This window comes from Liolophura sinensis, chromosome 1 (assembly GCF_032854445.1).
Source record: "Liolophura sinensis isolate JHLJ2023 chromosome 1, CUHK_Ljap_v2, whole genome shotgun sequence".
Taxonomy (NCBI): Eukaryota; Metazoa; Mollusca; class Polyplacophora; order Chitonida; family Chitonidae; genus Liolophura; species Liolophura sinensis.
Genome location: NC_088295.1, coordinates 69,335,424 through 69,353,871, shown reverse-complemented (window position 1 = coordinate 69,353,871; position 18,448 = coordinate 69,335,424). Strand labels below are relative to the sequence as shown.

General features: G+C 38.4%; 2 protein-coding genes across 5 annotated transcripts in view; one reads left to right on the top strand and one right to left on the bottom strand.

The window, feature by feature from the left end:
• LOC135482275 (AMP deaminase 2-like) overlaps positions 1–4,513 on the bottom strand; it is a 29,006-nt gene extending 24,493 nt beyond the window's left edge. Inside the window, 1 exon segment of the mRNA XM_064762182.1 lies at positions 4,273–4,513. Within this exon segment, the coding sequence (XP_064618252.1) occupies positions 4,273–4,360 (88 nt within the window). The 5' untranslated portion in view covers positions 4,361–4,513.
• A 693-nt stretch (positions 4,514–5,206) lies between these two features.
• Positions 5,207–17,832, top strand: LOC135469637 (GA-binding protein alpha chain-like). 4 transcript variants are annotated; one of them, XM_064748169.1, is made up of 11 exons: positions 5,207–5,338; positions 6,063–6,266; positions 6,582–6,765; positions 7,029–7,113; positions 7,968–8,054; positions 8,319–8,453; positions 10,661–10,873; positions 11,921–11,977; positions 12,272–12,361; positions 13,316–13,539; positions 14,456–17,832. In XM_064748169.1, exons 2-11 carry the CDS (start codon positions 6,085–6,087, stop codon positions 14,621–14,623), a joined length of 1,425 nt encoding a protein of 474 aa, XP_064604239.1. In that variant the 5' UTR covers positions 5,207–5,338; positions 6,063–6,084; the 3' UTR covers positions 14,624–17,832. The 4 variants fall into 4 exon arrangements, with proteins under 4 accessions (XP_064604239.1, XP_064604256.1, XP_064604247.1 ...); XM_064748186.1 differs by lacking the exon at positions 5,207–5,338 and adding an exon at positions 5,470–5,538; XM_064748177.1 differs by lacking the exon at positions 5,207–5,338 and adding an exon at positions 5,482–5,617.
• Positions 17,833–18,448: the final 616 nt, after the last annotated feature.

Genomic DNA, 18,448 nt, shown 5'->3' with positions numbered 1-18,448 from the left:
ACATGTATATACAGTGTAGTGCATCATAGACAATTTCACACTTAATCAATGGAAGCATATTTTGACATGATGAACATTTCCTTTTTTTTTTTCTTTTCTTTGAAAACACTGAATTTGATATTTTAAGATGTATAGGGAGTCGTTTCCAGTGTCAACCCATAATATCTAAAAGAATTTGTAAGGGCACTGGTTGAAGGTTCTGGAGGAAAAAGTTTCATGGATGTTGAAGATCGAAGGTTATTTTCATAGACAGTTAGGGGGTAGGTGAAATGGCTGAAAAGGTAACTTTGAGTCAGTCTGTTCAGGCATTTAACCATTAGCACAGCTTTGTGCAACATGCCCTGATAGGTGACCTGTAATTCCAAATGCTTTTGAAATTGATGCCACCATGGCTACTAACTCTAGATGTTAGAACCCTCTGAAAAAAAATTTACAACCAAGCACCAAAGGCTGAACACTTCTTTCTCAAAAATTATCATGACATGATTGCAGAAAGTCTTTCATCCAAGCGACCTGTTGGTAATTTGTTCCCAAATGCAAATTAAATATTTTCTGTCAATAATTGACAGAAATGTCTTTGAAATCAGATGTACACTACACCCCTGCAGATCAATAAGCCAGATCAAGAGTCAATTTCTTTATAAAGATCTCTGATTGGAGTCAAAATTTAAAACTGCATCACCATGTTCATAAAAAATTTAATCAAGACAAGTAAAATATATATACAGGGTATAACTTGGAAAGTTTGTGATCAAAAAAATAAAGATTTCATTATATATCAATACATATAAATTTCCAGTATGATTAGCACAATATCCTTGACCAACATTACAGTCAAAACTTACACTCATGAAACGATAGTTTACAAAGAGATTTCAAAGTGACAGAGGTGATAGCCAGAAAAAAAATATTACAAGCCTATTTTCTCTCAATAACTATAGTACACCAACATTAAGTTACACTTTCCTGAATTTTTTTCCTGCAGATTTTTTTGTGCAGAGGGAGCTATCAGGCCTCTGGCCCTATGCCTTTAACATGAGAATGCCAAGCCCACTGGCAGATTTGGTTTTTAATTACATGTAGACACAATGAGCTGCCAACGTGTTCTTACGTTATACTTGTGTGACTGACAGCAGAGCTCTCTATCCATTCAAAACCACAGGAGCTTCAATCTACCCTAGTCTAATCTCATCTCTCCACACATACTATATTGATGAGGTGGAACTGGAAGTAGATAAAAGTTGTGAAAAAATGATGTTTATCTCTGTTTTTTTTTAAATACCATTACAAAGCATTTCTTCATTTTGCAACAGTCACATGCAACTTATAAGTGAAATTGACGCAGGAAAATTTAACAGATAACTGTCACTTTGCCTTCAGTTGTTTGGAAAATGAAAAAGGAAAATGACAGAATTTGGTCTGGCAGAATTCTACAGCTAATATCTAATGTTTTGGCCACATTCCCTCCCTATCCATCAGTATAGCAGAATGAAGCATTTGTAATTAATTGCCTGTTCAGCTATATTATAATGTACTTGCTATTTATTATATCATTCTGTGCTTAAACAGACACATTGTTTTTGTTCTGTGTATTTATTCATTTACTTGAATAAATGTTTCACGCCACAATCAAGAATATTTCACTTATACAAAGGCGTGGGAGGAAGCTGGGCAGAGTTCAGGGGGAAACCCACAACCATCTGCAAGTTGCTGGCAGACCTTCCCATGTACAGCCCGAGCGGAAACCAGCATCAGCTGGACTCACAGCGACCGCATTGGTGAGGTGCTCCTGGGTCATTGCACAGCACTTGTGAGCGAACCTCTCAGCCACAGAGGCCCCTGTTTTTTGTTTCTGTAATTCACACACAACATTCACTTCTTTTCAAAGTTGATCCTGTTTTGAATAAAACTGAACGTTTGTTTCACTGACAGGTACACTACTAACTTGAAGATGTTGTAGTAAGACTGTAAATAGAATTTGGCTTCCTGCCTTTCTGGCAACACTGATGTGTTAGGTTTAAAGACTTTGGGGAAGAAATTCATCATTAGTGATTGATATCAGGTAGCGATATTGCATATGGCTCTTCGTATTAAGTTGTACTTTGTCATCATGGTTACTAGCTTGCAGGTGGAATGATATTTAAAAAGTTATTGAGGATTTACAGTAAAATTAAAATGAGTTAGTTTGGTTTCATAGCAATTAAATGATGTTTGGAGGTAGTAGTAGTATTTTGCATACCTCTTGAGTATAAATAGCAGATTAAGTAGCAGTTAAATGTTCTTACATGTACCTTTTAAGCTGTCTTTAAATGCAGTGTTTCCAATGTTATGGAAACACAAATCTTAGTTAAGTCATGTACTGAGTATATACCCACAGCTGGGTAATTAAATGCTTTCTCTAAGGTCCTTGCTGGGGCTATAAAAATCCAGCCCTAGAGTGAGGTGAGTAGTGAGGAGTCAGTCACCACCTTGGACTGTCATCAGTGTGGCTGGTCACCCAGATGGCTGCAATACACATCACTCACTCACTGTGAACATCTGTCAGTTCTTTGCCTACCACCTAGCATCCCCTAATGTTAGTCATAGCTAACCTGTTGACTCCCCTCCCCCCCCCCACCCACCATGCAATGTTACAATACTCTGTGCTATTTTGCAACTATCTGACCTCCATACATGTATGTATTCCTTTAAAATAACAGCAAACTGGGTCCACCTACAGTAGCATCATTTTATTTGAATTCTACATGACTGTAAGGCAGGAAACAGATTCTCTGAAAAATCATGTTTTAAATGTAAGGCTGTGGGCCTATTGTAAAGATTAGGGTGTTGTTTACGTGTAGCTTTCTATGTCACTACTTATATCAATTCATTCATGCTTCCCTGACTGAGACTGGCCGAATATAGAGGAAACCGTTTCAGATGTCGTCCACGAGACAAAAGCATACGACAGAAGCACATGCACATTCAACCCTTACCAATGTTCATTTGTCTTAATCACGTCTGAAAAACATGTTCCATCACATTAAATCAAGTGGTCTAGAGGTTTAAGCATCCAGCTACTTACCCAACATGCTGTCTGTTCAAAAAGAAATGATCTTCTAAAATGTATGAACTGTAGCAGACTAGAATGAAAACTAAACATTTCTCTATTAATTTTTTAACCAATGAAAAATCAGTAAAAGCATGTGACTGTGGGAAAAAAATTACGTCAAAAGGCATGAGGAAATCAACACATAAATAGCACCCTAGTCTTTACAAATCACAGGCTATGTTGTCAAGCACGCCAGTATCAAACAGTCTTAGAGTTTACTGCACCTGTGTCTACCTTGAGATTAATACATACAAGTCAACATAGGCTTGCAATTTTACATGTACTGATGTAGTCCCAGGTGACTACTTTAACTTCTCTCTTTATATTGGGCGGGCGGAGTATTGTAGTCACACGGGGAACCAATGGTAAACCAAACACCGATTCATGCCGTGTCCGTCAAGTCCTTTCCAAACAATGGCTGCCGTCCAAAGGTGGTGCCAACTTTGGCTCTTACCTCTTCAGCTTGCCCGCACATGCAACAACTCAGGCATATTCCACTTGGTAATGGCACACCAGCCCTGTATTCACGACACGGCAGACCATTTCTACACAAGGCAGCCATTAGCTCGTCTTTTCAGAGTTAACAAGCATGTGCCATCTACTAACAATAACTTTTTCATGACCCATAGCTGTGACGAAGGCAAATGGCTGCTGCTTTAGCGATGACTCTGAAGTGAATTCCAGGTCTCGTGTGTCCTTACCATACTGCCTGTACGGCCGGACCGAGAGGTATGTTGACCCCCCTTTTGGACTGCAGCCACTGCTTAGAAAGACTTGTCGGACAAAGTGTGAATCAGTGTATGGTTTACCATTGATTCCCCCTATGGTTACAATACTCTGCCAAGCCCAATATAAATAAAGGAGTTGAAGTAGCCATCGGGGGTCTGTTTTACGAAGCGGCTTCAAATTCTGCCTGGCGTATTTTCCATGGCAACATATAGTGAAGAGAAACGTCATCATGGTAAATGTGCTTCATAAAACAGGCCCCTGGGGATAGAATTGACGTAAATACTTGGCTCTGGCTTATCTTCAGAAGAAATTCATCTTCGCATTATTCAGCACTAAAATTTATATGAAACGACCCCAATAAAGTATCAATATGAATTCACAACACTCTGCCAAAACAGCATGGCCTGTCAGTGTCTAGACATCTGTGGTTTAACGTCAAAAAAGGTATTTACCGGAGGCATCTTTTTCGTCGCCATTTGCTTTCTCGTAGGAGCGTTTTACTTCGGCCTCTATTGGACGCTCTTCTAATGCGAGTTCCATGCCTTGTCTTAGATTATATGTATCTAACCAAAATTGGCCGTGAATGCAGTGAAAAAGTATGCTCTAAACGTAGTTGTTCAGGTGTTCAATCTCCTAGCTGCATCAGAAGCTCGCAAGTCGACTGACAGGATGTACACACCATTCGTCTGTCACTTGTAATATGACGTGGGGGTTAACATCAACCAAGCCACATCGAGGACCAGCACCCTTCAGTTGAGCATGTATAAAATGCAGACTTGATTTTATTCTGGACAAATGTGAGCCTCGTGGTCTTCAGTTAGAAATTACATGTTCGCATAGTAACAGGTCGATTTTTTAACTGAAAACCAAGAATAAAGAGAACATTTATCATTGGATAATTCAGATAATTATATAAAAGCACATGCTGGATTAAATTACATTTGTCTGACTTTTCCAGATGACGAGAAAACTTTAAATTGTGAATTTGGCGTCCCCCTGAAAATAAAATTTAAACATCCGTAACGTTTTTATTCTCTCAAGTTTTAATGTTCGTGTAGCCTTCACGTACATGTACCACAGGTGTGTGCAGCCACTTAGGAGAAAGCCGTGACACGCGAAATTGATTTTCCGGCAAAACTTTAGGTCAGCTCTTTCAAAATGTATTTAACGTTTTGTGAATGTGGGTATTCCTGTATATATTTATGTTAATTTTAGGTGTGTTTCTAATATAACTCTTGACCATGAGTGAGTAGCATCACGATTTCAAGCTGACATTATAAAGGATTCTACAATGCGATACAAACTTAAAGAGCAAAACGGTCCGCTCTGCTTAATCGGAGCCCACACGCACTGTGGGATTGTCGGATGTTAACCACCTAGCTGTTCAAGCTTTGTCTGCTCTGAGGGTCAATGTATTTTCAGAGTTTCCGGTCGGAGAAGTTTGTTAAATTCTGGCTCTACGAAATCATTTTAAGGCGTCACTGACATTTATGAAAGCAAACTTGATCATAAAGAAAGGTAATATCTTCAAATCTGCGGGGTCTTCTGGATTTTGGCCACTCTTTTTGGGCTACTTTGTTGAGGAACGTGGTGCGACGTTCAGCGTATAGGACCTAAGCCGGAAGTGCTTCAAATCGGAAGCAGAATTACAAAACCGGATGGATAATTTTGGAGACCGTCACATTGTGGTTGCTTGATTTCATTCCCTCAGAATGAATGTACGGTTAATGGCAGGTTGCGCTCAAGATGTGTATACCTCTCAAATTATGATTTCTGGAGGTTGTCTCCCTGAGATATGTACGTTGTTGTTGTTGTGTGAAGGTTTTGTCTGGGAGTTATTGGCCAGTAAATTTTTTGTTCTGAATGCGGATGTTGTTGTAGTCATGACCAGCACCAGCTGGAAGCAGGACGTATGAAGAGATTTAAAACTTCCGTCTTCGTACAACTTCCTAGAATCACTTCCCGGAGGATAAGAGAAAGCTTAAGCAGGATGTCTTACATAGACGTGTGCACTGTTCTTCACATTCTATTCACAATCCGACGGTTTTAGGGGCATTAATTTCTTGTTTTTACTTCACTGAAAGCTGTAAGTTTGAACATATGGCCCCAGAAACTCATTAATTTTAAATAGTTTATTCGATTACATTTCAACTAGTTATGACTGAGTAATCGGTAAACGAACACCGTAAGATGAATCCATGTACTTCGTACTCATTCAGCCTTTTTGCTCTCTACCTTACAGGGTTTTGGCTGAATGAGAAAACATGAAGAGAGCTACATCACCACTTGTGGGAGACGAGAAGAAGCTGAAGATAGAGGAATATCAAGTTGTGACTGAAGGGGTTGAACTGGAGCAAGTAGAGGAACCATGTGTTACTGAGGAGACATGCATTACAGATGGACTTGTCGTTAACCTGGGAGAAGATGGCAATGTCACCACAGAAGAGTTAGTTTGTGTTGTGATAAATATTTATTAAACTAAAATAATACAGGTACATATCACCACAACATGGCTGGCATAGTTTAAGCCAAAAATCGTTCAGTGAGAGGATTTCTCGGGTTAATAATCCATGGGTTGCTTTATGTAGCATTTAGTAAGCTTAATCACACTTATGACAATGCCAGTAGTACCAGATATATGCAACACTAATTGTAATAAATAAAGCAAATGTTAAAGTAAATTTGCTTCTTGGTCTTGCCTGTTCTTTAACAGGGTATACATACTTAACTTAATGAAAATATTTTCCTATTTGCCCTGTAGAGTAAATACACTGACAGAGGATGGTGAGGTTATATCTGAACAGGGGGCTCCACCCCAGTACCAGAACCTTATCATCCAGCACATGGATATAGCTGAACCACTCTCCACACTGAAGAGGCTGCTTGAGATAAGGCTGCAGTGTTCATTAGCTGGACATGACTTCTATTTACAAGATGACCTTCTGGTGAGTGGTGTAATATAATGTACTTAACATACACATCCATGTGTCCAAATCACATTTCCTTATAATTACGTTCACAAGACACTTGTTACAGTTCAGCAGATTTTGGATTGAAGTTTGAATGGCCAAACAAAATAAATTTGGGCACTTTATCCAGTCACTATAACATTTGGTTATCAGTATACTCTGAACTCCTGTTTTCTACATTTGACTTGTACAATATACAACCAATAACTTTGTTCATTTTTTTTTTTTTTCGTTCTTAGCTGGACTCAAACAAGAGTTTGGTTGACCAGTGTGTGCAGGGGGAAGGAATGGTCCAGATCAATGTAGAAGTGAAATCACAACCAGGTAGAGTACTTTGTTAAACATTTCCATTAACATGTTTTCGTAACTGTAGTTAAAAAAAGAGAAACTTGACAGTTCCCCAAATTATAACCATGGGGTGAGCCATCACTTGGCGAAATGATTGAGGTGCTTGCCTTTTAATGTTGTACCAGCAGATTTTCCTCACAAAAGGTGGCACTAGCATGACATAGGACTTACACGTCACAAGTATTTCATTGTGCCATGCAAAACATGTTGCATTCTGTGGTTTCATCTGTGGCATATTTGGTTTTCCCACTATGATGTCGCACTATTGATGCTGCAGTGGAATATCGAGCATCACTGAAATGACGTAATATGTCCCACTTCGGACTTCTGCCAGTATCTCGTATCTCTAGATCACTTGAGACATCAGTTTATTTGCATCCTTGGACAAAGAATTTTCTAGATTCACCTGCTTCAGTTGTTCTGAAGTCCTTGGTGGCAGTAACCGACGGACCATGCTTTCTTTTTTGCTGGCAGTTATAACCTATCAATATGACCCATGTCGGGTTGATGGTTTACACCTGCCACTAGGCTATTGCCCTCAATTCGACATCCCTTTCACATATGAAAGAGAAACTTGCAGTGCAGTTTATGTACACTTTTAGTAGCCTTCTGAATATGCTTGAATAAACACTTTGCAAACATGCGAAAAGTTTTAAGAATTATAGTAGTGTTTTGATAACATCAGCTGCACCCCCAACAAATGGTTGGGTTGCTCATTATGTCCTAGATACAATATATGTAGTAAACAATTGTCAGGGTATTATGGAGTGTTTTATGTGACATGCTGCGCTGTTGAATTACATTCTTCTTTGTTGTTTCCATCATGAAAGGTGTAAAATCAAAGATAAACATCGTGGACATCTTAAAACCTGCAGAGGAAGTAGAAACTGTGGCAGAACAGGAAGAGACTGTACAAGGTATGGAAAAATTGTGTCACTGTGAAAATATGATCTCCATCTACCTGTATCTACATGTATATTTCTGCATTGATTTTCACATTTGAACATCAAACTGGTAACGTCATACCAGGTATGTAGTATACATGTAACGCCATCCCTTTGCAGGTGGTAGACAACATTTTCAGATTTGTGAAAATATTTTATGAATATGTAACATTTTGTTTATTTGGTAAATATTGGTAACCTAATGACGTCCACTCTTCCCACCATGTTGTTTTTCAGCTGAGGAAGCTATAGAGGCAGGAGCTGTTCAGCCACAGGGTAAGGCTCAATATGCTGAAGAGGCTGAACATGTTACTCGCTGGATCGTTGATCAGAACTTCAGAAAGGAACAAGAGAGACTGAAAATTCCTTTTGGTAAGTTCTGATCTCATACGAAAATTACCATTCATACACATTACATAAAGGTTATTGCACAGTGAGGGTTGAATTCCAGAAATATTTTTTCAGGTGAGAGATGGAACATGATGTATGCTGTGACTTTGTGTCTTGTTGTGTGACATAAGAATGGTGAATGTTAGTAAACTTGTATTGTGACGTCATCCCACCAAGCTCGGAAGGGACCATCACCTAAAAAAAATCGTTCTTTTTGATGTCAAGGCACTTGGGTTTGAGATATCAAGTTATAGTAACAAAAGTGATATCTGAGCGAAAGTACAACTTTTATCAGTGAAGAAAATATATGTAAATGTAAATTATTATCTTAAATTTTCTCACTTGGATGAGGTATCAGTGACAGCAGCGAATAGTTGCCAAGTACTAAAGTGTATGTCACCTTAAACAAATGAAGTAACTGACCAACAATGAATGGTTTACTCCAGACTCATAGTTCTGTGGGTTCAATAATAATAACGAAGTCAAGGAATCAAGGCGTAAATGTTTCAAAGGTTTCACAAGCTTTCGATGCACATGCCGGGATCGTTATCAAGTGACTAGTCGTTATCAAGTGGTTAGTTACTTGATAATGATCCCAGCATGTGGATTGAAAGTTTGTGAAACATTGTTACATTTATGTTGTGATTCCTTGACTTCATTATTATTAAGATAAATCTTGTTAGTTGTGTCTCCATGCTATTATTTCTATACAAAATAATATTTGCCATGAAACATTTAACTCACTGGATGTGAGTTCCCTGCTGATATTTAGGGGTCAAACTCTTTAAACTGGAACTGTCACATGACATCAGTGTCTTCGCTAAATTAAGTAGCCATGTGTAAATATGATTATCAGTCTTGACCTGCTAATTGCGAAAAAAAAAAATTGTCGAAGTAAGCTACACTGTTTTGCAATTATTCGAAATATTACCACATTTTTTTGTAAAATTATGAGGACCATAGGAGAAAAACCATGGCAGACAAAAAGCTGAAAGTTGGTCAGCACGTAGATTAGGTAGATGTGCTGCTCTCCATTTTTTGTTAACCACTTTACTATGACTAATTGTTTTGCCACCAAATGCATTTAAAAAATTTTGCTATATTCAGTGCCTCTGTACCTCAGATTTTTCTCTAGGGATAGTAATAAGATAACGAGCCAGTCTTTAGCTACATAATCTTCTCTACCACACTGTTATTGTGGTTTGTTTTCACAATTGTATGTTTTGTGGAGCTATTGCCGCCCATGTCTGGTTTTGAATCTTGACCCCAGCTATCGCTGCAACAGATGTAACAACATTAATTTGATAGGTTCCAAAAGAATTTATCGTACACATACTTTGACACCAGCAGAATAGAAGGGAAGAACTGTGCTTTGGTTCTTATCATTTCCTTCAGTCATGATATTGTTGTTGCAATGGTCACCACAGTCATACTTATTTTGTGCACTTAATCACACTCTGGTCTGGTGTTTGGAATGAAACAAGTTATATGCCATCAACTAGGCATTCGGGCAGTCAACCATCAGCAACGTTACTGACATAGGGTTCCCCTGCAACATTGTTTCTCTCAAACCTTGTGCTTCGGGGTGTTTGTTGGGCCACACCAGATCATCATTGTTATACTAATGTTGCATGGTTGAAACTAAAGTGAACAAAATTATGCATCCACCTTTTAGCCAGTGAACCCCAAAATGTTTACCTGTGTACCCATTTTGCAAATCTGGGTGCACAGGAGCACATCACGCTTCCTGGTCAGCTAACACTATTTTGGAAACATGACCGTTGAATGGTCAGTCAATCAAACAGGCATAAATTAGGACTGGGAATGCTTTTGAAATTGCTCAAAAAAACTGTGCCCTTTGGAATATTTTCCATAGATAACTTGTTCACTTACATGTATTTGAAGTGAGTCGCAATAAAGGGTTAAGAAGTCACAGCAGTCATCATGCAGATCAACATTACTCTGCCAAACAAGAGACTGTTTTACTATAAAATGTGTAAAAAGCATGCACCATTGCCATCAACAGTCAGAAGTGTAAGATCAGTCTTGATAGGATGTTTAGAAGATGATAATTAAACAGTTGTAGGGGATCGTTCTCCATTTTAATATGTCTCTACATACATTGCATGTACCTATGTAGTATTGTGATCCGTCTAAGGTGTGTTCTACATTATTTTGTGTCCATGCAGACCCCAACTTGTGGAATGAGGCACACGTGCGTCACTGGATCCAGTGGGCAGTCAAGGAGTTCAAACTTGAGGGTGTCAATCTTAGTGATTTCCTGTTCAATGGCAACAGGCTGTGTGAACTCACACACCCAGAGTTTGTTAACTTAATTCCCAAAGATCCTGGCGATATCTTCTGGACTCACCTGGAGCTCCTTCGTAAATGTAAATTTGTTGGTAAGTATCTGCTGACAGATGGTATGTTTCAGGTCTTCATCCACCAACTATTTTTTTTAAAGTTCAAGAAAGAATGAAAGGAGAAAAACCTTTTTTCTCTGTGACAGTGAACACAGAGAAATAAGAGTTGTATGTACATTTCATGCTTAAAAGTAAAGTATTTATTCCACAAGCTTGCAGAATTATAGTCAGAATGAGATTACCTACATATGTAGTGAATAACTCCTAATGGAATTCCGATATCTGTAGATGCCATTTTCGAGTGATAACCTGTGGTGATATTGTAGAATATAAAGTTGCATTCTGTATTGGACATGTAGACATACGATGACCTGGTGTCAGTAGTTATTGTCTGTATCGGATAAGATATGGCACCATAGTGATCACCTCAGTTTTTTTCTGTATCAGATCACCTACATGTACATGTATGACATTGCAATGTCATATGATGACATTGTGGTATCTGTCATTTACACCTTTAAGTGAAAACCTGTAGCATTGTAGTTTCCACCTTCAAATGATAACCCATCATGACATTGTGGTATCTGTAGTTTCCACCTTTAAGTGATAACATGTCATGTTATTGTGGTATCTGTAGTTTCCACCTTTAAGTGATAACATGTCATGTTATTGTGGTATTTGTAGTTTCCACCTTTAAGTGAAAACCTGTTATGACATTGTGGTATCTGTAGTTTCCACCTTTAAGTGATAACCCATGATGACATTGTGGTATCTGTAGTTTCCACCTTTAAGTGATAACCTGTCATGTTATTGTGGTATCTGTAGTTTCCACCTTTAAGTGATAACCTGTAATGACATTGTGGTATCTAGTTTCCACCTTTAAGTGAAAACATATGATGACATCAGGGTATCTGTTGTTTAAACGTTTAAGTGATAACCTGTCTCTTAGTCTCGTTCTGTATCAGATAATCTATGGTGACATTATCAATGTGGTATCTGTAGTTTATTGTAGATTAAGTTATAACCTGTGCTGGCATTGTAGTGTGTGTAGTTAGGTTATAACTTGATGCTGGTATGTACTTACAGCTGTGGTTCAGCAGCAAACACCTCAGGCCATCACCCACATCACAGTGTCAACCACAGGTAAGGGTAACATTTTACTACTGCAAGTCATTCATATACAGATTTCAAATCTGCCACGCCACTGTGTACAGTGTAAGTGAGAAGTGATGTATGTCAATTTACTTTTTCTTTGATAGTTAAATCTTCACACCTTAAGTTGTAAAAACTGTCCAAAATACAATTAAAAGCAGTGGTGTTGTGCCTGTGCCTTCCTGATTACATTTTACACAAACTTTATAACATTGGCATCTTGAATCTTTATTGTTTTTCAAGATCCATATTATGCATAAATATTTTGCATCTGTGTGTTATCAGGGAAAGGTCGCAATTACAAGTGTGGCTCCAAGTCCAGGTCTCCTCGTCTATCAGGAGAGGAGAGAATAACAGGACCAGGGAACCGGACAGGTGAGGTTTTGATTTAAACACTCTTAACATTTGTCCATATTTTCAGGTGATGGTCAGGTAATGACACAACTGCCATATTGTGTAGACAAGTTTTGGTCTGCCTTTCAGTGTTGTCTTTCTGGTTTTTCTGCATGGACCTGGAAATATATGACCTACTAAACCGCGAGTAAATGTCAAGCTATGCGTAATTCAGGGAATTTTCTAGATTCTTATGCTTCCTGGGGTTTTGTTTGTAAGAGGATAGTCTCTTATATGAAGATCTCTTTCAACAAGATTTTATGGATACCCTTAAAAAGTCACAGATGGTTTGGGGACGACACGTACATGTTTGTGTTCATGGATTTTGATATGTTCATTACTTTCAGTGTTTCTGTTGATTATTTTGTCCACCAGACATTAATATGGGAGTGCATAGCAGTCAGCATATCCGTTGGTCAGCTAGTCTGCTTGTCTGTCTGTCCATCATTCATAGTCATCACATTTTTTATGTAGCTGCATTGCACTGAAGCTTGGTTAGTCTTTTTATATGTCTGAGTTGTATTTCTTGACTTATTGTCCAAGTTATCACTGTTTGAGGATGGAATCTGAACATCACAAAAATGTGCCAACATAACTCATCATACAGCTTTCAGTAGGTTACATGAGAACTTTACATAAGTGCTGCAGTGACCGTGTTGTTTGATTGTTAGTTTGATTGCAGTGCAGTAATGATGACAAAAGAGTTATCAAAAGATCATGACTCATTTTCATTGTTGTGAGGCTTGGATATGTCATCTAATGACTCTTATTCCTTGACTTTATCATCAGAGGGGGGCTTCATAAAGCACACATAGCTACATGTATATAAGCCCTTAACTTGCCATGACAGCCTCTGCTGTGAAGATACATGAAACGGAGGCCAGTTATGTTTTTGCTCTGTGTACCACAGTAGTGATTATTTGCTGTTTTCTACAGGTAACAATGGTCAGATACAGTTATGGCAGTTTTTGCTGGAGCTGCTGACAGACAAAGACTGTCGGGAGGTGATCACATGGGTAGGGGATGATGGTGAGTTCAGACTGAACAACCCTGAGGTCGTGGCACAGATGTGGGGAGGCAGGAAAAACAAGCCCACAATGAACTATGAAAAACTCAGCAGAGCTTTGCGGTATTACTACGATGGAGACATGATTGCAAAGGTAGGGCGAACTTCCAAAATCCTATATGCACATGTTGAGTGCAGTATTAAGTGTAGAATGAATGAATGATAATGGCTTAGTCGACAAAATGTATGGTTGATAAACAGAAAAAAGTGTATCGTTAGTTATAGTCATCCAGAATCAACTCATGCCTAATTGGTAATCTTGGTACTACCCCACTTGATGCTCATCGGAAAGAGAGTAGACAAAGTACTGGTTGGTGGAAGGTTAGTATAATGTGATTAGGTGGGGGCCATGTCTGGTGTCTTCGGCATCGTATTCCTTTGAGGCACTACTATAAATATGTCTACTTTTGATCCATCATGCTACGAGCGGAGACCGTTGTCACATGACCCAAATGATGTTAAAAGCGACATTAAACCCTAATCAAATTTACAAACATATTATATTTATAGTGGGTGAATAGAATACGGTTTAATTGTTAAATGGTCATACAGAGAAACAGTGCAAAACACTCTGTGAACAGTGGAGGGTTGTGAAACAATGATATTAAACACTAACGTATGACTGCTGAGGTGACAGTTATAGGGGTCAACCAGGATGACACAAATTAATATTAAGATGATTATTTATTTATTTATTTGATTGGTGTTTCACACCGTACTCAAGAATATTTCACTTATACTGCGGCGACAAGCATTATGGTGGGAGGAAACCAGGCAGAGCCCGGGGGAAACCCACAAACTTCCGCAGGTTGCTGGAAAACCTTCCCACGTACAGCCGGAGAGGAAGCCAGCATTAACATGATTAAAATGAGATATGAAGCGGATGTATGGTTTGAAGATACAGAAAGTTATCACGGGAAAGATTTAGACTTGTTGCCTTGGACGCCATTAAAAATTCCTTTCTGTCGGATGAGTAGTCTGTTTAATGTTTTTTTGTTTTTTTTTTTAAGGTACATGGGAAGAGGTTTGTGTACAAGTTTGTGTGTGACCTGAAAATGCTACTGGGGTATTCAGCTGGAGAACTGAACCACTTGGTGACGGAGTGTGCTGAGAAAAAACTCAAACTTGTGCGGCAGTCTCTTCAGCCGGGCATAGTCAGACGAGATTTCATGCAATGACGCTGAACGCTTCACTCATCATTGTAAATAATTCTCATCTTCCATCGTGCCTTTGGATCCATCCATACACATATTTGTCTAACCCACAGCGGTGACGTGTCATGGGTCATGTGGGCCAACATTTGTAAGACTAGAAATGAAATCAGACATCTGTGTTTGATCATTTGACCAATACAGCCAGGCAAACACTGCAGGAATTCTTGGACCAGTCCCAAGTATACTACATGGGTTGTGGCTTCTTTAAGCCTCGGGGTAAAATTTGTTTGAACAGTGGATCTGGCAGAGAACACAACAAGGCATGCTCACTTACTAGTGTCTTTGGGCACAGTGGCAGGCCTAATCTGTAAACATTTTTATGTATTCAACTAAGATATCTGAATGTGGACAGGATGAACTGTCAAATATCATATTAGTATGTTTTGACTTATTTGAAGGACAAGATAGCACCGGGTTAAAACATGTTTCAGCCCAAAGCAGGATACTCAAGCTTTCTAAAAAGTATCATACTTCCTTATTTTAATGAGATTTCACCAAATAACATGTAGAACATAATGACAATACTGCCCAAATGCCTGGCGTGAGTCGAGGCAGCCATGTTGAGAATTTTATCCAATCAAACATGTTGGTATCAGCTTGTGAGGCCTAAGCTGTGACAGAACCTTTACTCCTTCACTCCATGAAATGTCTGTGCGAGACATTTTCAGATCGTTTACAGTGATTTAGTTACATGTAGCTGAAGGGTCATTTCACAAAGTGTTGTGGGCAGGTTTGTATCATTTACGGACCACAACAGAAGTAAAATCAGTTGATTTACACACTTTGTTTAAAATATTCAACGATGGTATCACAAATTATGCGAGACAGTAGCATACCGTCTCAGCCCAAATCACATTCATCTCCCCAAATGCATTTTTTGTCGTTCATTTTAGCATTTAGTCAGCAGTTTCTAAATAACAGATATCAGAGTCAGTGCATAATTTATTAGGGATTTCGAGGGTTTATCGGAATGAGAAGAGGCATCTCACCGGACAACGCTTAAAGTGAATTGAACCTTATGATATAATTTTTTTTTCTGAATATATTACAAGCTAAGAATTAAAATTTTGCTCCTTCGTGTTTCTCGCATACAAGGGATGCTTTTTTCTGTTCTCTTTTATAAAATAAATGAAAACTATTGAAACGTTGTGTTCAAGGCGAGATGCTTTCTCTGGTGTTCGTGATAACTAGGTCAGCACTGCTTTCTTCTTAGAACCCAAAAATTGAAGCATAAAATCCAGCGACAGTCGAACGCCTAGATCAGCCTTAGTGGTACTTAGATTTATTTCCTTTTGTTTTAGAATTGAGTATGAATCTAGCTGTACAAATATCCTACCCAAATGTTGTAAACATTTCATAGGGGTCAAAATCACCAGCACAACCCCTCCGGAGGCTACGACCTGTACCAACCATACCCTGGCTGTGCATCGGCAGCTAGGCAATTTAAACTGTTGTTGCCTGTTGTATTAGTGAATAATGATTATGGTGGAACGGGCAGTTGTAAAATACGGAATAAAACAGTGTTTGTTTAGGACAAGTGAATGATAGAAGAAGCGGGTAGCCACTGCTTATTTTTTTATCCGGTAGGATTGTTTGCAAATTAGATATCTCGGTGGAAAGTACTTTTGTATTTACAAATTGTTCAATTTCTTATTTGCAAAGAAAGATTAATTACTGGACTGGTGAATTACTAGCTTCTCTTTGTCAGATTTCATGCCCTTTTCTTGTCAGACATCAACAAAGTATGCATTAATTACTGATGATGGGGTGAAAATTTGGATTTTTTTGTTGGACTGTTTACCCCAAGACAAGGAAAAAAACGGTAAAAATGTTCATCTAAATAAATATTAGTAACCACAAGTAATTACAAGATGTGATTCGTGCCCTTTTTAAATATGCACCTAACAATGAAGAACAAGAATACCATCCCCACCTAGAAGAATGCTTTTCTTATTATTTCTCAGAACAGCTTGTCGCAACGAATAAGATGACCTGCAAATGTTAACTATCTGCCGCCTTCATTTAGTATCAAAAATCCACGTAAAGAATGATGGAGGAAGAATTAAAGTGGTCTTGGCAGCAATCCATTTGTCAGCCAACCTGAAATGTGCGCTCCAGACCATGAAGAAATTTAGCCAGATCCAGGTACATTGTGGCATGAACAGTTAGCCACAATTTTCTGCTTCTTTGTCTATGAATACAATTCATATCTGTCAACAAGCCTGTGCCTAATATTCTAATATTTATTTAGTCTTGAAATATTTAGACTTGTATTTTGACATTTAAATAACTTTTGTTTTCTGTATAGAAGAATATCCTCCAAAACGAAAGATTGTGGTTACTGATTCAGCAACTAATGACCAAAATGTATTGCTGTAGATTTTATTTTGAGGATAAAGATACATGTAGGCAACTACTGGGGAAAAATATGTTTTGTGAAGCTTTGGAAGCTGATATTAGTGGTATTATATTTAAGGCTTCCAGAAAAGTTACCAGTGCTTGTGTCTGACATAACCTGATGACAGCCATTTTTGTTGTTGCACTTCTTGCAGGTTCAGGTTCTTTGGTACTTAAATGATATTGCCAGAGATGGAGATTTTTTGAAATGTTCAAGTAAGCAATCTCACTTATGTATGTTTAGGATAGTAATAAAGGTATATGTCTGCTGTATGCATCTTTTTGCATGTTGTCTTGTCCCATTCAGATTACTGTTCTACTGCTTATCGGATGGGGTGCACTCTGTGGATATGAGTTATGACATTAATGCTTATGTAAGTATACATGAGAAAGTAATAACTTGGTGTACGTTTATTTATTCTGTAAAACGTGAAGGGGCTGTACTATATGATGCATTTGAGAACACCAAAACCTAAATCACTGGTTGAATTTATGGCCAAATATTCACTACCTGTAAATCAATGTGTTTCTGGAAGGCAGCTAAAATCATCCTTTCACTTGAAACTCAATCACTGGTTCATATGATTTGTTGTCTTACGTTGTCCATGGCTAAAGCCATTAATTATAATTAATGTCATCTGTATATTACTTGTTTATTATTATGATTTATACCATTGTTAATTGAAGGAGTATGGAGACGGTGTTATGTAAGAACAATGTCCATCAAAATTACTCATACACCTCTTTGTTTATTATTTAGTTGTAATAAAACTATTTCCATCTACCATGGCGTGGTTGTTATTCTCCTAGAATAAAATGACCCATGCTCTAACAAAAAACGTGTTATTAAAAAAAAGTTATTGCAATAACTTGGGCAGAAAATAATTAGATTTGACTTGTTATGATAGCTAATTTGAAAGCGGAATATTTTGAGGTCCCAATTTTGATGCTTCCCTATCTTGGCACTCAGCCTAAGAGATGCATCAATTGCTTGTCCACCGCCGGGAAGTGTCTTAAGGCATATGCCAATTACAGCAACGACAGTGGGATAGTTAGCAAATTGTGGCACGTAAGCGGTGAAATCCGACCTCTTGTCAGTTTACACCATATGCGGCTTGAGAGAATCTAAGACAAGCTGGACGTGGACTCACAGCGGCAGCATTGGCGACAGATTTCTGGGTCATTGTGCCGTGCTGGCACGTTAACCTCCACGCAGGATTCCACTTAAGGTTTTATGGCATTCGAGTAAAGACAGCACTATAAATATGGAGATGTGCACGCTGCAACGAAATATCACGTAAATGGCGAAACAGACAAAGCCAAGCACACAAACTATAGCTGGACATATACCACACCTCCAGGTTAGAATTCACCAGAAAAGCCCCGCTGTCT